This window comes from Gymnoscopelus microlampas (genome assembly GCF_963454915.1).
Source record: "Gymnoscopelus microlampas genome assembly, chromosome: 18".
Classification (NCBI taxonomy): Eukaryota; Metazoa; Chordata; class Actinopteri; order Myctophiformes; family Myctophidae; genus Gymnoscopelus; species Gymnoscopelus microlampas.
This window is the reverse complement of record NC_139955.1, coordinates 22658029-22673029: the sequence shown is the minus strand read 5'-3', so window position 1 is coordinate 22673029 and position 15001 is coordinate 22658029. Positions and strand designations below refer to the sequence as shown.

The following is a 15001-nucleotide window of genomic DNA, read 5'->3' as shown; positions in this document are numbered from 1 at the left end:
TTTGCGAACTTAACGTTGCATTGCGATTTGCTTCGTAGCATGAACCGCACACCTACTAAAAAGTTGCTATTTAGCTAAAGATTGGACAGGGAGCACATGTCATTATTAGAGTTAGTCTTGTTCAGTAAGGCATGGTTCTGATGTCGCAGAGCAAGTGTTGAGAAAGTCTCCAGAACCGATCAGTATTTCCAGTTGTGGTGTAACATTGTACAAAGTGAAGCATGTACCTTTCTTGTATAGTCTCACTGCCATCAGTTCTACTGACAGAACCAGAAAACACGTATTGTGAGTTTGGATTGGAGCAAGACGACGTGGTGAATTCAGGCTGCTAAAACTAATCCACCATTCAGTTGGCTCAGAGTTTTTATACTCTTAGAATGCTATGCCAGTCAGCCAGCTGGCTGTGCCAATGTTGATACACACCTGAACTAAATCACAAAGGGGAAGGTGAGGAGTCGAAATGTGCACTTTAACTCCATTTAAGGGGAACACCATCATCTATAAATCAAGGAGGAAATCCTTTTATAAACCAGACTGACTTTAGCTACCCATAGCAATACATTTAATTTAATACAGTGAACTGTCATTTATGAGGAAATCACACTTGTAATCTGTACAGTTGTCTTTTTATGAGAACCAATGTGTGACGTTGGGGAAAACATGTAAATTAAGCTGGGCATACTGTAGGGAAGACACAGGCATAAGGGCAGAAATATATGCAGAAGGTGATGAATAAATATCCTGTGTTCTATGCTAGGCCTATCAGCATTACTCTATAGTCTGTGTTTTGTGACCAGGCAGAAGCCGACTCATAGTGGTGAGAAGCCACACATGCTTTATGCATAACAGAGAGAAAATAACCACAAAACAGCCAATAAACAGAGCAAACATAGGCATGCTGTGCCCCAGAGTCAATATGCAGTTTCAATAGTGTTACACACACGTATGCGCGCATGTATGCCTAGATGCACATGGGCGCCCGTGTACACAACAGAAACACACACAATACCTGTCAGTTACTGTGACAGCAGCTCTCATGGGTGTATACTGCAGGATTCTCTCCCGGGATTGGGTGTTTGGGAGATTGTCAGGAGATGCCTTGAGACCAAGGAGCCAAGGTAGGGTTTGTGTGCTGCACCTTAATAACACCAACTTTAACAAAAGGCACATGTGCGCACTTACATACACAGAACCCCCCACCCGCCCACACACACACACACACACACACACACACACACACACACACACACACACACACACACACACACACACACACACACACACACACACACACACACACACACACACACACATAAATGCACGCACAGACATACATACAGAGGAAGATAGGACCACAGACCCACATATAATCACACCACACTCACACTATAAGCTGCACATCCACACACTCGCTGACCCCTCTCAAATTTCACCTCTGTGCTCCATATCACCTCAAAGGTTGAGGTAAAGCAAATAGTGCAGCATCTCAAAGGTCACCCCTATCTTTGAGGGTTAATTGGTGCCAAATAGGTGGGGTTAATTGGTGCCACATGACCTCTTGCACAATCATTCACTCTCACTTCATATCTATCTCGCTCCCTCCGCTCGGAGGATACACAGCAAATCACACATACGCACCCTTCACGCCCCCGGAGATTCAGCTGTGTCAACAGAGGAGATGGGACCCCGGGCCAGTGGTTCTGTGGCCCCCCTCGCTCCGATAAGCTAAGACGGACCAGGGCAGGGGTGAGGAAGGCAGGCCATTGGGGGATCACAGGGTCTATCCAGGAGAAAAATGACTTGTTTGCAGGTGGTGAAACACCACAAGGGGAGAAAGCCCTGTGGCTCAATGTGGGCCAGTGTGTTTGATCTACGTATTATCTATCAAAGATCTCTGTGGGTGTTAAATGGCCAGAGGAGATGTGTTGAATGTGCAGGCGTTGTACATGAACTCTAAATCTCTGTCACTTGGGGGTTGTGGATTGGTTGACTGGCAGTTGAGTTACGTGCCTGGGAGTGCTCTATGCAGGAGATCAGCTAGGCAGTGGATCAGAGGACATGATGTGGCGCCTGAGCAGGCTGGGGTGTTGATGATAAGTCAAATCATCACCGCGAGTTTGAGAAAATGTTATGAGGGGTTTTAAGGGGAATATCCTCAGAGAAGCAACACATACAGTACAGTACCCTCCAGCACATCAAATATTTGCAACAGAAAAGCAAACATATACAATAAAATCAAACCACTTAAGCTCGATATACTTTGTCATACGACAAATAGCGAAAATAGTCATTCTATAAGCTCACAGTGTGCCACGACGTGCTTGTAGATCTGCTATTTTTGCTATTTTGGAGATTTTTTTGATTGTTTTGAAACTGTAGTGTTCGCCTATAATGACATGTCCAAAATAGGGACACCTGGTTGAAAGTGGTTCATTTGTGAGAGCTCTACATAAAAAAGCAGAGAAACTGAATGCACAAGCGTTCAAGAGCATCTATTACACATTCCAGTAGCAATTGTTTGAGTAGCCAATCATATGGCCCCTGCATGACCCTACAACAGCACCATTTTGAATTAGACTGTCAGTGAGAGAAGCCTACTTGCCCTTTGATGTGTTCCTCTGTGATTTTGGAAAAAGAACTTTCCCTTTGTCACTGTGGCATGCCATTAGGTAGTTTCTTATACTTTTTTCACCCTATCTACTGTGCACTAATGTGTTCTCATTAGTCCAATCATTGTCAATCACAGATAAAATCCCACAGTACTGTCAGCAACTATAAATACGAATCTCCAAATTATCTTCCAACACTGGCAGAAGAGTCGGCTCATTTTTATTGGTGGAAATTATCACCGCTAATGTCGCCAGCCTCCAGGTGTAATTAGGCGTTATCATGCTGCTGTGCTTTGGGCTTGGTGCGTACAGGTTCTGCACTGGAGGACCTATTCATTCCCACCACATCTAGAAACCAAGCCAACAAGCCAGAACCCATAGCAAGGTTCTGCTAACCTGGCTACCAATTGGTTCAATTTCACACGATGGACAAAGCACTAGATGCTGGTAGGAAACTGTACCAAGGAACAAAGTAGGCCAGTGGTTCTCAGAGTGGGGTCCAGGGACCCCGAGGGATCCTTGAGGGGGTTCCAGGGGGTCCCCAGCAAAATGTGTTTAAACACTTTACCCCTATATACAACGGCTATTTAAAAAAAAAAGAAGTTTTTTTAATATATATTTTTGAAACATTTTAACAACACAAATCTTTTATGGGCGTCCCTGACACAAAATCTTTTCAGATGGGGGTCCGTGGCCAAATACATGAAAAGGTTTGAGAAACCACTGAATTACGCTACAGTGACCTATGCAAAGAACAAAGCTCCTCCTTTCCTGTTTAGTACAGTATACTGTATAAGAGCCTGTTTCAGCCAAAAATATCCCCCAGTTTGAGGTCATAGTAGCCTGGGACGCAACAAACAGCAGAGAAAGGTGACATTCACCGGAACCAACGGTTAAACTAACTGCATTTTTTTCCCCCACTATTTTTTTTCTTTTATCTAAGTTCAACAATGTTGTAGATGCAAATAAAACAATACAGAAAACAAAACAAAAGGAAAAGTTGTGTCTGTAACTCAGCACCACGGTGATGCTCAAGGTTCAACGTCCTCAGCGTGTTACACACAGTATTGTCCCCCTGTATATTTTGAGGATTTTTCAAATCCGTCCATCAAAGGTTCCACATTGTCTTAAGGGCTTGATAATTGTGACCCCATAGCAACTGTTCCATAGTTTTATACATCCAAATAAAGGAGAACTACAAGAGTTCACATGGTCATTGTTTGTCATATTTACAGCTCTGTACAATGAGAGAGGAAAAAAAAACTCTTCACAGCAAAAAGAGAAAAAAATGGAAAAATCACTATTCTAGAGACTGGGAAACAAATGTATTCCTGTGAATGTCTCTTGTTGACTGCACACTGTTCCCAGTAGATTGGGACTTGTTGTAAATTGCCACAACATTTGACCAAACTATATTCCCAGAGGTCCTGCGGTTCATAAAAAGCGACCTTTGAACAACTAATAAGGGAAATAAATAAAAATAGAATAGAATAAAATAAAACCAGAAGAACTTAATGATGGATAGCAATACACAGTATATCATAGGATTTACAAGATTCTTTTCACACCCGCAAATGTTCTTTTTATCAGGTCCAACACAGCAACAAAATCTAAAACAACACACAAAACTCCAACTCAAATACATAAAAGTAGCTAAATAGTTTCCCATTAAATTATCACAATGTCCAAACAATAGTGTTGTTTACATTCCTGTTACAGCAGTTCTTCCTGCTGTGTGTTTTCTTCAATCGATTTAAACTGATTCTATTTTACATTTGATTGGTTTCTAGTGGCAGGAGGGGAGGGGGGAGGGGAGGGGGAGGAGGGGGGCGGGGAGTTCTAAAGCCTCACACGGTGGATGCAGTTATAAAAAGGAAGGGGGGGGGGGGGGGGGGGTGTCACTGTGGCACTTGTGAGATAACACAGCGGCTAGGCACAGGGGCAGTGAAGGAGGGAAGGCCTGACCGCTATCCTGGACAGGAGCAGGGTCAGCAACGGTGTAGCTCATGTATAAGGAGAAAAAGTGGCTGGGCGCTTTAAGGTTGGGGCCTGGGGAAGGACGGGCAACGCCATCACAGGTAGATTTCCCTCTTGGAGCTCTGGGTAGAGGTCGTGGCAGAGTGATATTCAACAGCCTGGCTCAGCGGGATCTCCTCCAGGGCACAGTCTTTACCGGAGGAGTCGCCACCCCCGGAGTAGGCACTGGTGTACGGGGTCATGAACCGCATGTTGGCCACCTTGGGGCCTCCGCTGCCTCCTCCGATGCTCCCGCGCTCCTCCGTCAGGGGCTTTGGGCTGCCGTTGGCCATGAGGTGATCTTGCCCCTCCATCTCTTGGTAAGGCACGAAGGTGGAGAGCGTGGGGGCGTTCTTGGGGATCTTGCGGTTGGGGGAAGGCTCCCCAGGCATCCAGCAGGCGTCAGAGTGGCCGAACTCCGTGCACTCGCGTGTGCAGTTTCCAGTCATCGCCACATCGGGCAGGGGCCTGAGGTCTGATGTCAGAAACAAGAAACAAAGAAGAGGGAAAAATAGCAAGATGGTATAAATAAAGTGTAGCATTGCAAAAGTTGTTGCACAAAAATAGTGAGCTCTGACACAATTTCACAATTTTTTTATTAATGTGCGTGCGTGCGTGCGTGCGTGCGTGTGCAAGCGTGTGTGTGTGTGTGTGTGTGTGTGTGTGTGTGTGTGTGTGTGTGTGTGTGTGTGTGTGTGTGTTCCAGTATCTATAAAAGATTTTCCTCACATCCTTTAAATTTGGTTTGAGTGCGATACTGTACACGGTCTTCCTCTGACAGCGGTGGATGATGTTTGGACCAATACATTATTCATTATAAAGTTATTATTTGTGTGCTTCTGAATAATACATTAATATTTGGTTATGTCCCAAATACAGTACTATTTAAACAAGGCTACAATAACCACTGTTTTAAAGCAGTGTTTTCAGTTGGATTCCACATGTCCATTATAGGGTGATTTTGAATGATGTGATAAGTTGTAGAACTATGTCTAGTTTGCGAACATTGTTGTTTTGTTTTTATGCTTTCAACATTTTCTAAAGGAAAAACATGCAGGATAAATATGTGATACAAGCTGGAGAAAATCAATTATGTAGAATCTAGATGCAAAGTAATCTTTGTACAATTTTCAGGTCCAGTGTTGTGCAAGTTCTCACTTCACAAGAGCTAGCTTAAAGTTTAGTTCACACAAAGTAAAATGAACTAGTTCACGTTGACAGTAGTCAATTTTGAGTTTTGAACTAAGTTCATAGTCCCAAAAAATGAACTAGTTCAAGTTAATTTCTTGTTTTTTTAATACGCTGCTCCTAACTATCATTTTACAACAGAACCTCCTCTGTATACAGTAGAGTATTCATCGATCCCCAACCCCCCATCATTGCCACTGATCACTTCCCAAACAGTATACTAGAATAACAGATTTTTTTTATTACTTTCAAAAGCCAAGAAAAAAGAATATTAAATACTTAAACACTGTGTCAAACTGTGTTATGCAGAAAGTGAAAAAGATGCAGTAAAGTCATACTATAAACGCAATGAAAATGTTATCAAAGATGTCATGAAATGGCTTTATTGGCAACGTTTTTGCTAAGTTTAGCTCAGAAACAGGGGTGTGGTTTTCTTGGACCAATCACAGTTTCAGCCAACGGTCCCGTTCCCTTCGCAGCCTGAGGCAGGTAGAGAGAGGGAGAGAGGGGAGAAATTCTAGCAGCACTTTTATGCGTTGCATTGCTTATTTCCCACCTCCAATGTTTTCAGATACATATTTTAATGTACTGTTTAAGTTTGAGTAATGCTGTCTGGCCATCATCTTGAGTTAGATAAATAACGTAGTATAGCCCAAGAGTGGCTCCCTAATTAAAATCAGGTGTGAGTGGAGGAACGTGAGCTATGGGAATCAAACAGGTGAATGAAATCAAGATTCATTTATATTCATAAAGGTCTATCGGTGTCATCATGCAGTAGGTTTGCATTTACAGGAAGTAATTAAAATCCGACATTTAGGGACCTTTGACATAAGAATACACACAAAATGGATTTATTTTCAATATGTCCTCATTATGACCGTGGGTATACTCTAAAAGTGTGAAAAACGTATTTTTCATTTCACCACGTCCTTAAGGAAGAGTCACTGCTGTGAGTGTGTTTTCCCTGTTGGTGTGTATCAGCATGCTGCATAAATGATACAGTGATTTTGAGGAATAATTGCTCTGATGTTTTCAGACATCTGAGGTCCTGCTGTCTTGACTGAGACATGCACAGCTGATTAGAGAGAGCACTGAAATGCAGTGCGGGATCATGTGACCTCAAGTACAAGTCCATCTCATATTAAAGAGATGTGTCTCATGACAAGTAGGCTACATTATTCAAAGGACGCAAGGCAGTTGTTTGCGTTGTTGGTATTGTGAAATGGCCACAATCTGTCGTTATTTGAACAAGCATCTTTATTCAACAACTTACAACAGTGAACGGTGGCATTAACAACGCCCATGTATGCGTTCATCATTTGCAAACAGATAAGTTTAGTTCACTGACATATTAACTGCGCAATGGTTAAAATTAACTTTGGACATCATTTAATCAAACTTAATAATTATATGGCCCAATCTGTGGTTGACAATTACATGTATGGATTGCAGTATGGTCCTTAAATTATGTCAATGTACTGGGGTGAGTAGATGATACGGTAGGCTATATTATAATATATATATATATATATATATATATATATATATATATATATATATATATATATATATGTAAGTACTGTATGGTCTGTCTACCTACAATATTTCTCACAGATAGTTCTCTCTGGAAAACCCTCTAAACCTCAATCTGATATCAAGAGTCACTAATAGTTTAAGTGCCAGCTTAATGTGTTGTTTAAATAGTAACGCATGCAAGATTATATCAAATAGTGCGTATTAAGTGCGAAACAGGATAAAATTGTTTAAAGGCAAAAGTTACTCAAGGTTGAATACAATGTAATTATGTAGCACAGTACATTTGCCAATGTACCACAAATGGCATAACGAGAGCTAATATAACAGACAGACTGACGCTGGGCCCTGAGACATCTGTGTTCACATTTAATAAAAATCACAGTTTAATCGAAAAGGTCAGAGATTGGAGCAGAAATATCAATGTGTATGCAGAAAGTAACCTTTCTTCTGTGCATGACATTAGATTATTCTTTGATACTCAAGGCCAGGGGAGGGGAGAGAGGGCTGTGCAGTGTGCACTTCTACCAGCGCAGCGCTTATTTCCCAAAATGCCTTTGCTTCATGCATAATTGATATTCATTGTCCCTTTTAAAAAAAGGAGCTACAGTAGGCTTTTCTGTCTTTTTGTTGGTGGATATATGCATTCAAACCCTTAGCTGTTCATAAGAGAGTGCTGAGTAGTGACCACACACACACACACACACACACACACACACACACACACACACACACACACACACACACACACACACACACACACACACACACACACACACACACACACACACACACACACAGAGAGATTCTCTGGATCATTGCTTTGCATTTTTACGCCCTTCCCAGCCAAGCGCAAGGAACTTGGAAAAATGCAAAGTCATGTGCAAGTGGTTCAGCATAGATTGACTCTTTTAAGTGCTTTTCTCCCAAGCTGTGCGCACTGGAGTGACCATACAGTATACAGTATATATTACAGTTTGACCAAAATGTAGGCCATCATAACTGCTTGGTAGAATCTACTGATACCTTGGGGGGAAAAAAGACGTGGCCAATCAGAGCATGACCCTTAGTTCAAGGACCTAAGTAGCAGTGAGTAGTACTAATCACAGAATTTAGCAAGGGGTTGGAGGGTCATGTTGCTCCTAATCAAGCACAGGAATTAATTGCCTCTCATTTGAGGTTGGACTAATTGGCCAACACGATGGAAGGAAACATTTAGGCCGGGTGAGGAGATGGTGGTGGTGAGGCACACTTCTGCCTGAGATCTAAGATCAATGGAGCTTTTGCTAATAACAGCTTCCTGTGGTCGACACACAGGGTCACTGCTCCGTAGATCAAACTCATATCAAAGCCAGCAGGGCAGGCAGTGTGTGATCAAAAGCGATGATATGGAGACCTTGTTAAGTTCATCAGTTTTATGCAAATGATGCTGCTGCAATGTCAGAGGAGCCGGACAAAAGTAATTTTTACCTGTACACAAAACATAACAACCTTGAAGGGGTGTTATTTGCAAACTCATTAGCTAAGGCATAAAGAGGAACAGTTGGCTGGTACTGTTATAACTTCCACTTTAAAACAGTTTCACTAACTATAAGGTGATTCTATGCATCAAGACTTGGGGGGGTTCTGAAAGTTATGGGTCGTATATGCTCATGGAGGAATTCCTATCTCTCGCGCTCTCTCCTCTGCTGTACAATTATGTTCATGAGGCTGGTGCGCTGACAGAGGGCCAGCACACTGAATTCAAGGTTGCCTCTATTAGACAAGGCTATTTAAAATGGAGTAGATCTCCTGAGTTTTCCTCCAGCTGCCTTATCTGCGCTCCTGAGTTCTAGTTAACCCCTGGGACCCTCTCCAGCCCTCTGCCAAGTCCCCAGGAGCGCTCCCCTTGGCTCTCCCCTCACACTACATAATACGCTCGCCTACCTTGGCCACCATTTTCTTGCCAAACTAATTAGATTTCACAGTCGCTGCTCAGGAAGATGTCAGCCTAATAAAATGGAAATAATTTCCAGATGAGTATCTGACATTTTACGCCATCTACCAGAGTAAAGAAAGGAGACGTATTGGGGCCCTCTCTTCTCCGCTCTTCTTTTTTTTCTTTTTTTCCTGCTCCATCACTTTACTCCTAGAGATATGTTAACACAGCTTGCTGAGGAAATCCCATGCTCCCCTGTTCTACTCGCCACTGTCCTGGGGTGATAAATGAAATCAAAAGTACACAAAGGAACTCTGCACTTTTTTTAAAAATGTATTTTTATTTTATTTTTTTCTCTCCACTTGAAATGTTAATATCTTTAATTACTTTGAGGTTCAAATGTGTGCATTCTTGCAGTTAGAACTTGGGGTGGTGGCACCCTCCTCACTGTGTATGCTGCATAAGAAAACATACCTTTCTTTCTAACCCAATAGCTACAATTTATCTAATAGCAAAACAAAGCATGAGTGGTGGGAGAGGACTGCCGGTGAATTGTTGATGATGACAACATGGCAATGTAAAGGTAGGGTTAAAATAAGTGTTAAATAGCTCTATATTCTGATAGTACTCATTGCTATGGAGTGCTTGTTCAGTAACAGGAGTGTCCATGTCTCTCCAGCTTAAACAGAAAATGCATTTTCAGGTTGGGATACCAATTTGATCCAATCAGGATAGAGAACTCAGACAGGATACATATTAAACAAGTGAAATTGGAAGTGATGACACATCAATTAGCAGACACATTGGAACTGGAACACTATAAAAACTGAAGCTGATAAATGGGTACTCTCTTCTGACTGGCTGAACGTTTGCCACCAACCTGAAAATGTATTTTCCGTCTATTAAAGAGCTGAGAGACATGGACACTCCTGTTACTGAACAAACACTCTATAGCAATGAGTACTATCAGAATATAGTACTTTAACCTTTGAACAAAGACAAAAAATATCACTTGAACTTAAACGTAAAAGGTCTTGGCTCTCATTAAATATTACAATCAGCAAATGAGTATATATGTATAAACACGCACGCACGCACGCACGCACGCACGCACGCACGCACGCACGCACGCACGCACGCACGCACGCACGCACGCACACACACACACACACACACACACACACACACACACACACACACACACACACACACACACACACACACACACACACACACACACACACAACAAACCGCCTCTATACATGCGTAGAGAGCAAACTGAAGGTTCACTCTACATAGGCACAACACGCCAGTATACTGTACGTATACACACACACACACACACACACACACACACACACACACACACACACACACACACACACACACACACACACACACACACACACACACACACACACACACACACACACATTGTACTCAATAATTGTCATCCATGTGATGGTCCATTCATTGGACTATGCAGGCTCCTGGGCCCTCTGGGGCCAGCATAATACATGCAGCCACTTCCATGTTCCACTGTAACACTCACAGCCAATTGATTTTGTACCAGAACCTCATTTATAGCCACAAGGGGGACACCCTGCATAGTGGCCCCGGACCCTGACTTGCAGGTGTAGGTGTGTAGTTGGTGTGCACTGTATACTGAAAGTATATTTATAGAATGATGCGTAATACTGTATTGTTCATTGTGTGTTAATGTATCTCAGGTCCTATAGCCTTGCGCAGCCAGACAATCAGAGATCTCTGCCTATACCAAAATGTCTGGGGACATCTAAATTCATGGGACATGGGTGGAAGCAATTCGGAAATGTAAAAGTTGCATTGCAGAGCCAATGCAAAGACTACAGGGCAATCCTTCATATTGGGATGGTATCGGGATGGGTCTTCAAAGCAGTAGGCGTAGGTTTGTTAACGGCCGCTCTCGCCACTGTTCTAGCCCCTATACTGAATGTAGACGTCACCAGATGTTTTGGTAGACAGTGACCTCCAGTCAGGTCCTAATACTTCAACTTAAAATGTATTGTCATATCACAGGTGTAAATAAGTGGCCGAAATTATTTTCCATATGACCTATCCCATCATTTGTAGTTTTGAGGGAAGGGATGAAGAATAGAGATAGAAACACTGTACCATGAATGTACCTGCTGGTACTGTAGGTACTATCAAATGAAAACGCAACAATACCACTAAGGAAGAAAAAATGTATAGTAATACATTGCATATGGGTTAGTGGAGTGATTCTCCTTGTGATTATGCATAGATCTTTGGAAAGTTAAAAACATTCCACCGTAATCCCCTAAATAGCATTCTGGCTTACTGTGGACGTGCAAAGCTGTCTGCTTCTCTCTTTCCTGTTCTCCATCCTTCTTCCCTCTATCAATCTACTGGCTCTGTCCCCCCTTTCTTTGGTTCCACCTACCCCCCACACCCACACCCCACCCCCACCCACCCCACCCGACCCCGTCTGGATGTGAAAGAGCCTTGCCGGCTCTAATTAAACTTTGGGCAGATTAGAACTTTGCCTTGTCAGTCTTTATTCATACTTAAACAAGTTATTACTTTTTGAGGAATTAAATTAGGCGGCAATTAATTAATCGACACAACGCGCGGAAAGAGGACGAAGGGAGGGAGAGAGAGAGAGGGCGGGGGAGGACGGGGAGGTGGAGATGAAAGAGAGAGAGACAGAACAGGAAAAGTAGAAGGAAGAGGTGGAGGTGGTGTGTGTGTGTGTGTGTGTGTGTGTGTGTGTGTGTGTGTGTGTGTGTGTGTGTGTGTGTGTGTGTGTGTGTGTGTGAGTGTGTGCACGCGCGAGCGCGAGTGTGTGTGCGCGCATGCGTGCGTGGGGGGGATGCTTGGCAAGAAATAAGGGCAAAGACAAAAAAAAAAAGTCTCACATGAAAGATATATTATATAGTTTTCTAACTTTTTCACTCACCATACAAATGGGCAAGTCAAAATCTCAAGGCACACCTACATGTATTCATAGCAAGAATAGCTGATCTACAAGCTCCCAAGTCACAAAGGGTCGTGAACTCGTGATACAACCCGTTGTGGGTTTGTAGATTGCTATTTTTTCTATTTTTGAAAGTTTGTGGGGCAACCACGAATGGGCCAATATGGGGCAAAGAAAGTTGGTGTAGAGAGAAAAAAGGACCTACTACAGCCGTGGAGGTCACGTAGTACTGTATGTAGGGTTTAAGTGGTAAAAAAAGGGATTGTATTGGGAAATGAGTGTGCACAAAGTACTGATAGTAAATAAAAACATAATGAACTAGAAAAAGTGCTCCTCGGAGCACAGGTCTCCGCCAGGTCAGGTAGATTATTGTGGCCTCCTGGTGGCGCTATAATAGGCCAATGTGAAAACGGTGCCATTTATTCTTAGGTCTTTCACGGCAATCAGACACTGCATTCATGATTTGAGGCATTTTGTTCCAAAAATGTGTTTTGCTAAATTAGACCTGCTGGTGGCGCTATAACAGGCCAATGCGAAAAGTGTGGCATTTCTTCCTCGGCCTAGTGGGAATGTGCGTGTGAAATTTCACGGAAATCGCAAGCTGCGTGCATAGTTTGAGGCTTTTTGTTCAAAACGGAGCAATCCTGCAAACTTTGGAAGCCAACCATAGGCAATGAGGATGGAATATGGGAAATCGGACAGATCCGTGTTGATCACATGACTATAGAGATACTGTGTACCGATTTGCATGACGTTTGGATAAAATCTGTAGGATGTAAAAAAATGTGTTTTGCACAAATCGGCCTCCTGGTGGCGCTATAACAGGCCCATGTGAAAAAATTGGGGCAGAGGTTCTGAATTGGCATCCAGGGAGTGTGTGTGCACAGTTTCGGAGCCAACGGGCCAACGGTGCCGGAGATTAGCTGGTAACACACAGACAGGACGGACACACGGACGGACACACGGACACACGGACACACACACGGACGGACGGACGGAGGGTAAAACATACTCTCTCGCCATGCCTTCGGCCTGGCGGAGACAATAACTTTTTATATATTTGTATATGCTGCAATAATAATTGACACAAAATACCAAGGTGTACCTTAGGACACCATTTGGGAGTGTAGTCATCTACGGTGTAGTTTCAGTAACTGGAGAGAGAAGACAGTGGGAATGCCAAGATTTACTTTTTCTATTTGTTTAGTTGGTTAGTTTTATTTTTTCATTTTTTACATTTGAGCAGTTTACGGAGATGCAAATATCCAACTCTTCATCTCCCTGAACCAAACTGTATTCTGAAGACATGCTGCGAAGGTACTAAATGAACAAACAGCATTTTGGCAGCAAACCTGCAACCCCCTACCTCCATGAAAACCCAAAATTAATTTACCCTCTGACACTTTGCGAAGGCACAAAGGAAAACCACCCACTGAAATAAAAGAAATAGATATGTACTTTTCTACTGCTCTCGTTTTCTTCTTGCTTGATAGGTTTTCTCTGTGTTTTCCTACTTGCTTATTTAACGGCGTCTCGCCTCTGCTCCTGCCTGTGACATCAATGTATTGACTGACATGTTTAAAATTAGTCCCACTCCCCCCTGATCCAAATCCATTTCCTACTAAGCCCCCTGGTGCCGAACCAATGAAGGGGGAGAGAGTCAATATGTGTATGTAGCCCAGGCAAAATAACAGAAACGTAACGGCTGGCCCCAATCTATGAGGTTATCTAGACCTGTCTATAACTGTCGGAGTGATGTAAGAATCAAGGCAAAGAAGAGACTGAGAATGTGCTTCTCAGCGACGGTCATTCTCACTGGTTTCCAATACTTGGCCTGTAACAACCTTATTCTGCATTGATAGAAGTTGTTGTCCTAGATGTGTTATTCTTTTGAATAGCTGTGCGTGCGTGCGTGCGTGCGTGCGTGCGTGCGTGCGTGCGTGCGTGCGTGCGTGCGTGCGTGCGTGTACTGTATGTGACCACTGGTCTGCATCCTTGCAAGCATGTATTGATTTACACACACACACACACACACACACACACACACACACACACACACACACACACACACACACACACACACACACACACACACACATACAGTTGCATGCCCTTACTCGCCATGCTCACTAGTACAATCACTCAATATTGGTCAAATCTTTCTTTCGTATCAACTTCTCAGCTGATCAATGACCTGCTACTGAATCAATAAGGTCACTCTACTCAATACCGCCAGAGTCACCGAGATAACAGAGTGATAGGCTACACAACCAATTTTCACCCTGTATGGATTGGTTTTGGAAATGCCTGCAGGTGACAAGTCCTCGCTTATTGAATCTGTTATGAGTGTGTGTGATGCGACTGTGCGAAATGAGTTATGGTGAGAAATGAATTTTGTTTGGATCAAGGTGCTTCGCAGAAACATAATGTCTAACAGCTGCAGGAGGTATATTGGTTTCTATGCTGAGATTTACTGACTTCAATTATTTATACCCACTGTATGTGACAGTGTGTGAGCATGTATGTGCATCATGTTATATTTTTCTAAATGTTTTGATACTTATTTGTGTAACTATTGAATATACTCTTTATATACAATCATTTTATTCTTCATCCCTTCCCTGAAAACTACAAACTAAAGCTTTTTTATTAGCTCATAGACATGGGTGGTGATTGGAATGTCACATGTTCTTTCACCACAACACGTGTCCAGCTTTATTCAGGGCTGTCGGTCATGAAATTTTAATTGACGATTAATTG

At 42.8% G+C, this 15001-nt stretch overlaps 1 protein-coding gene across 1 annotated transcript in view; it reads right to left on the bottom strand.

Annotated features, from left to right (window-relative positions):
• Positions 1-1287: 1287 nt before the first annotated feature.
• Positions 1288-15001, bottom strand: part of pcdh1b (protocadherin 1b) — a 253378-nt gene continuing 239664 nt past the window's right edge. Inside the window, exon 5 of the mRNA XM_084085830.1 lies at positions 1288-5100. Within this exon, the coding sequence (XP_083941956.1) occupies positions 4682-5100 (419 nt within the window). The 3' untranslated portion in view covers positions 1288-4681. The remainder of the gene's footprint in view (positions 5101-15001) is intronic.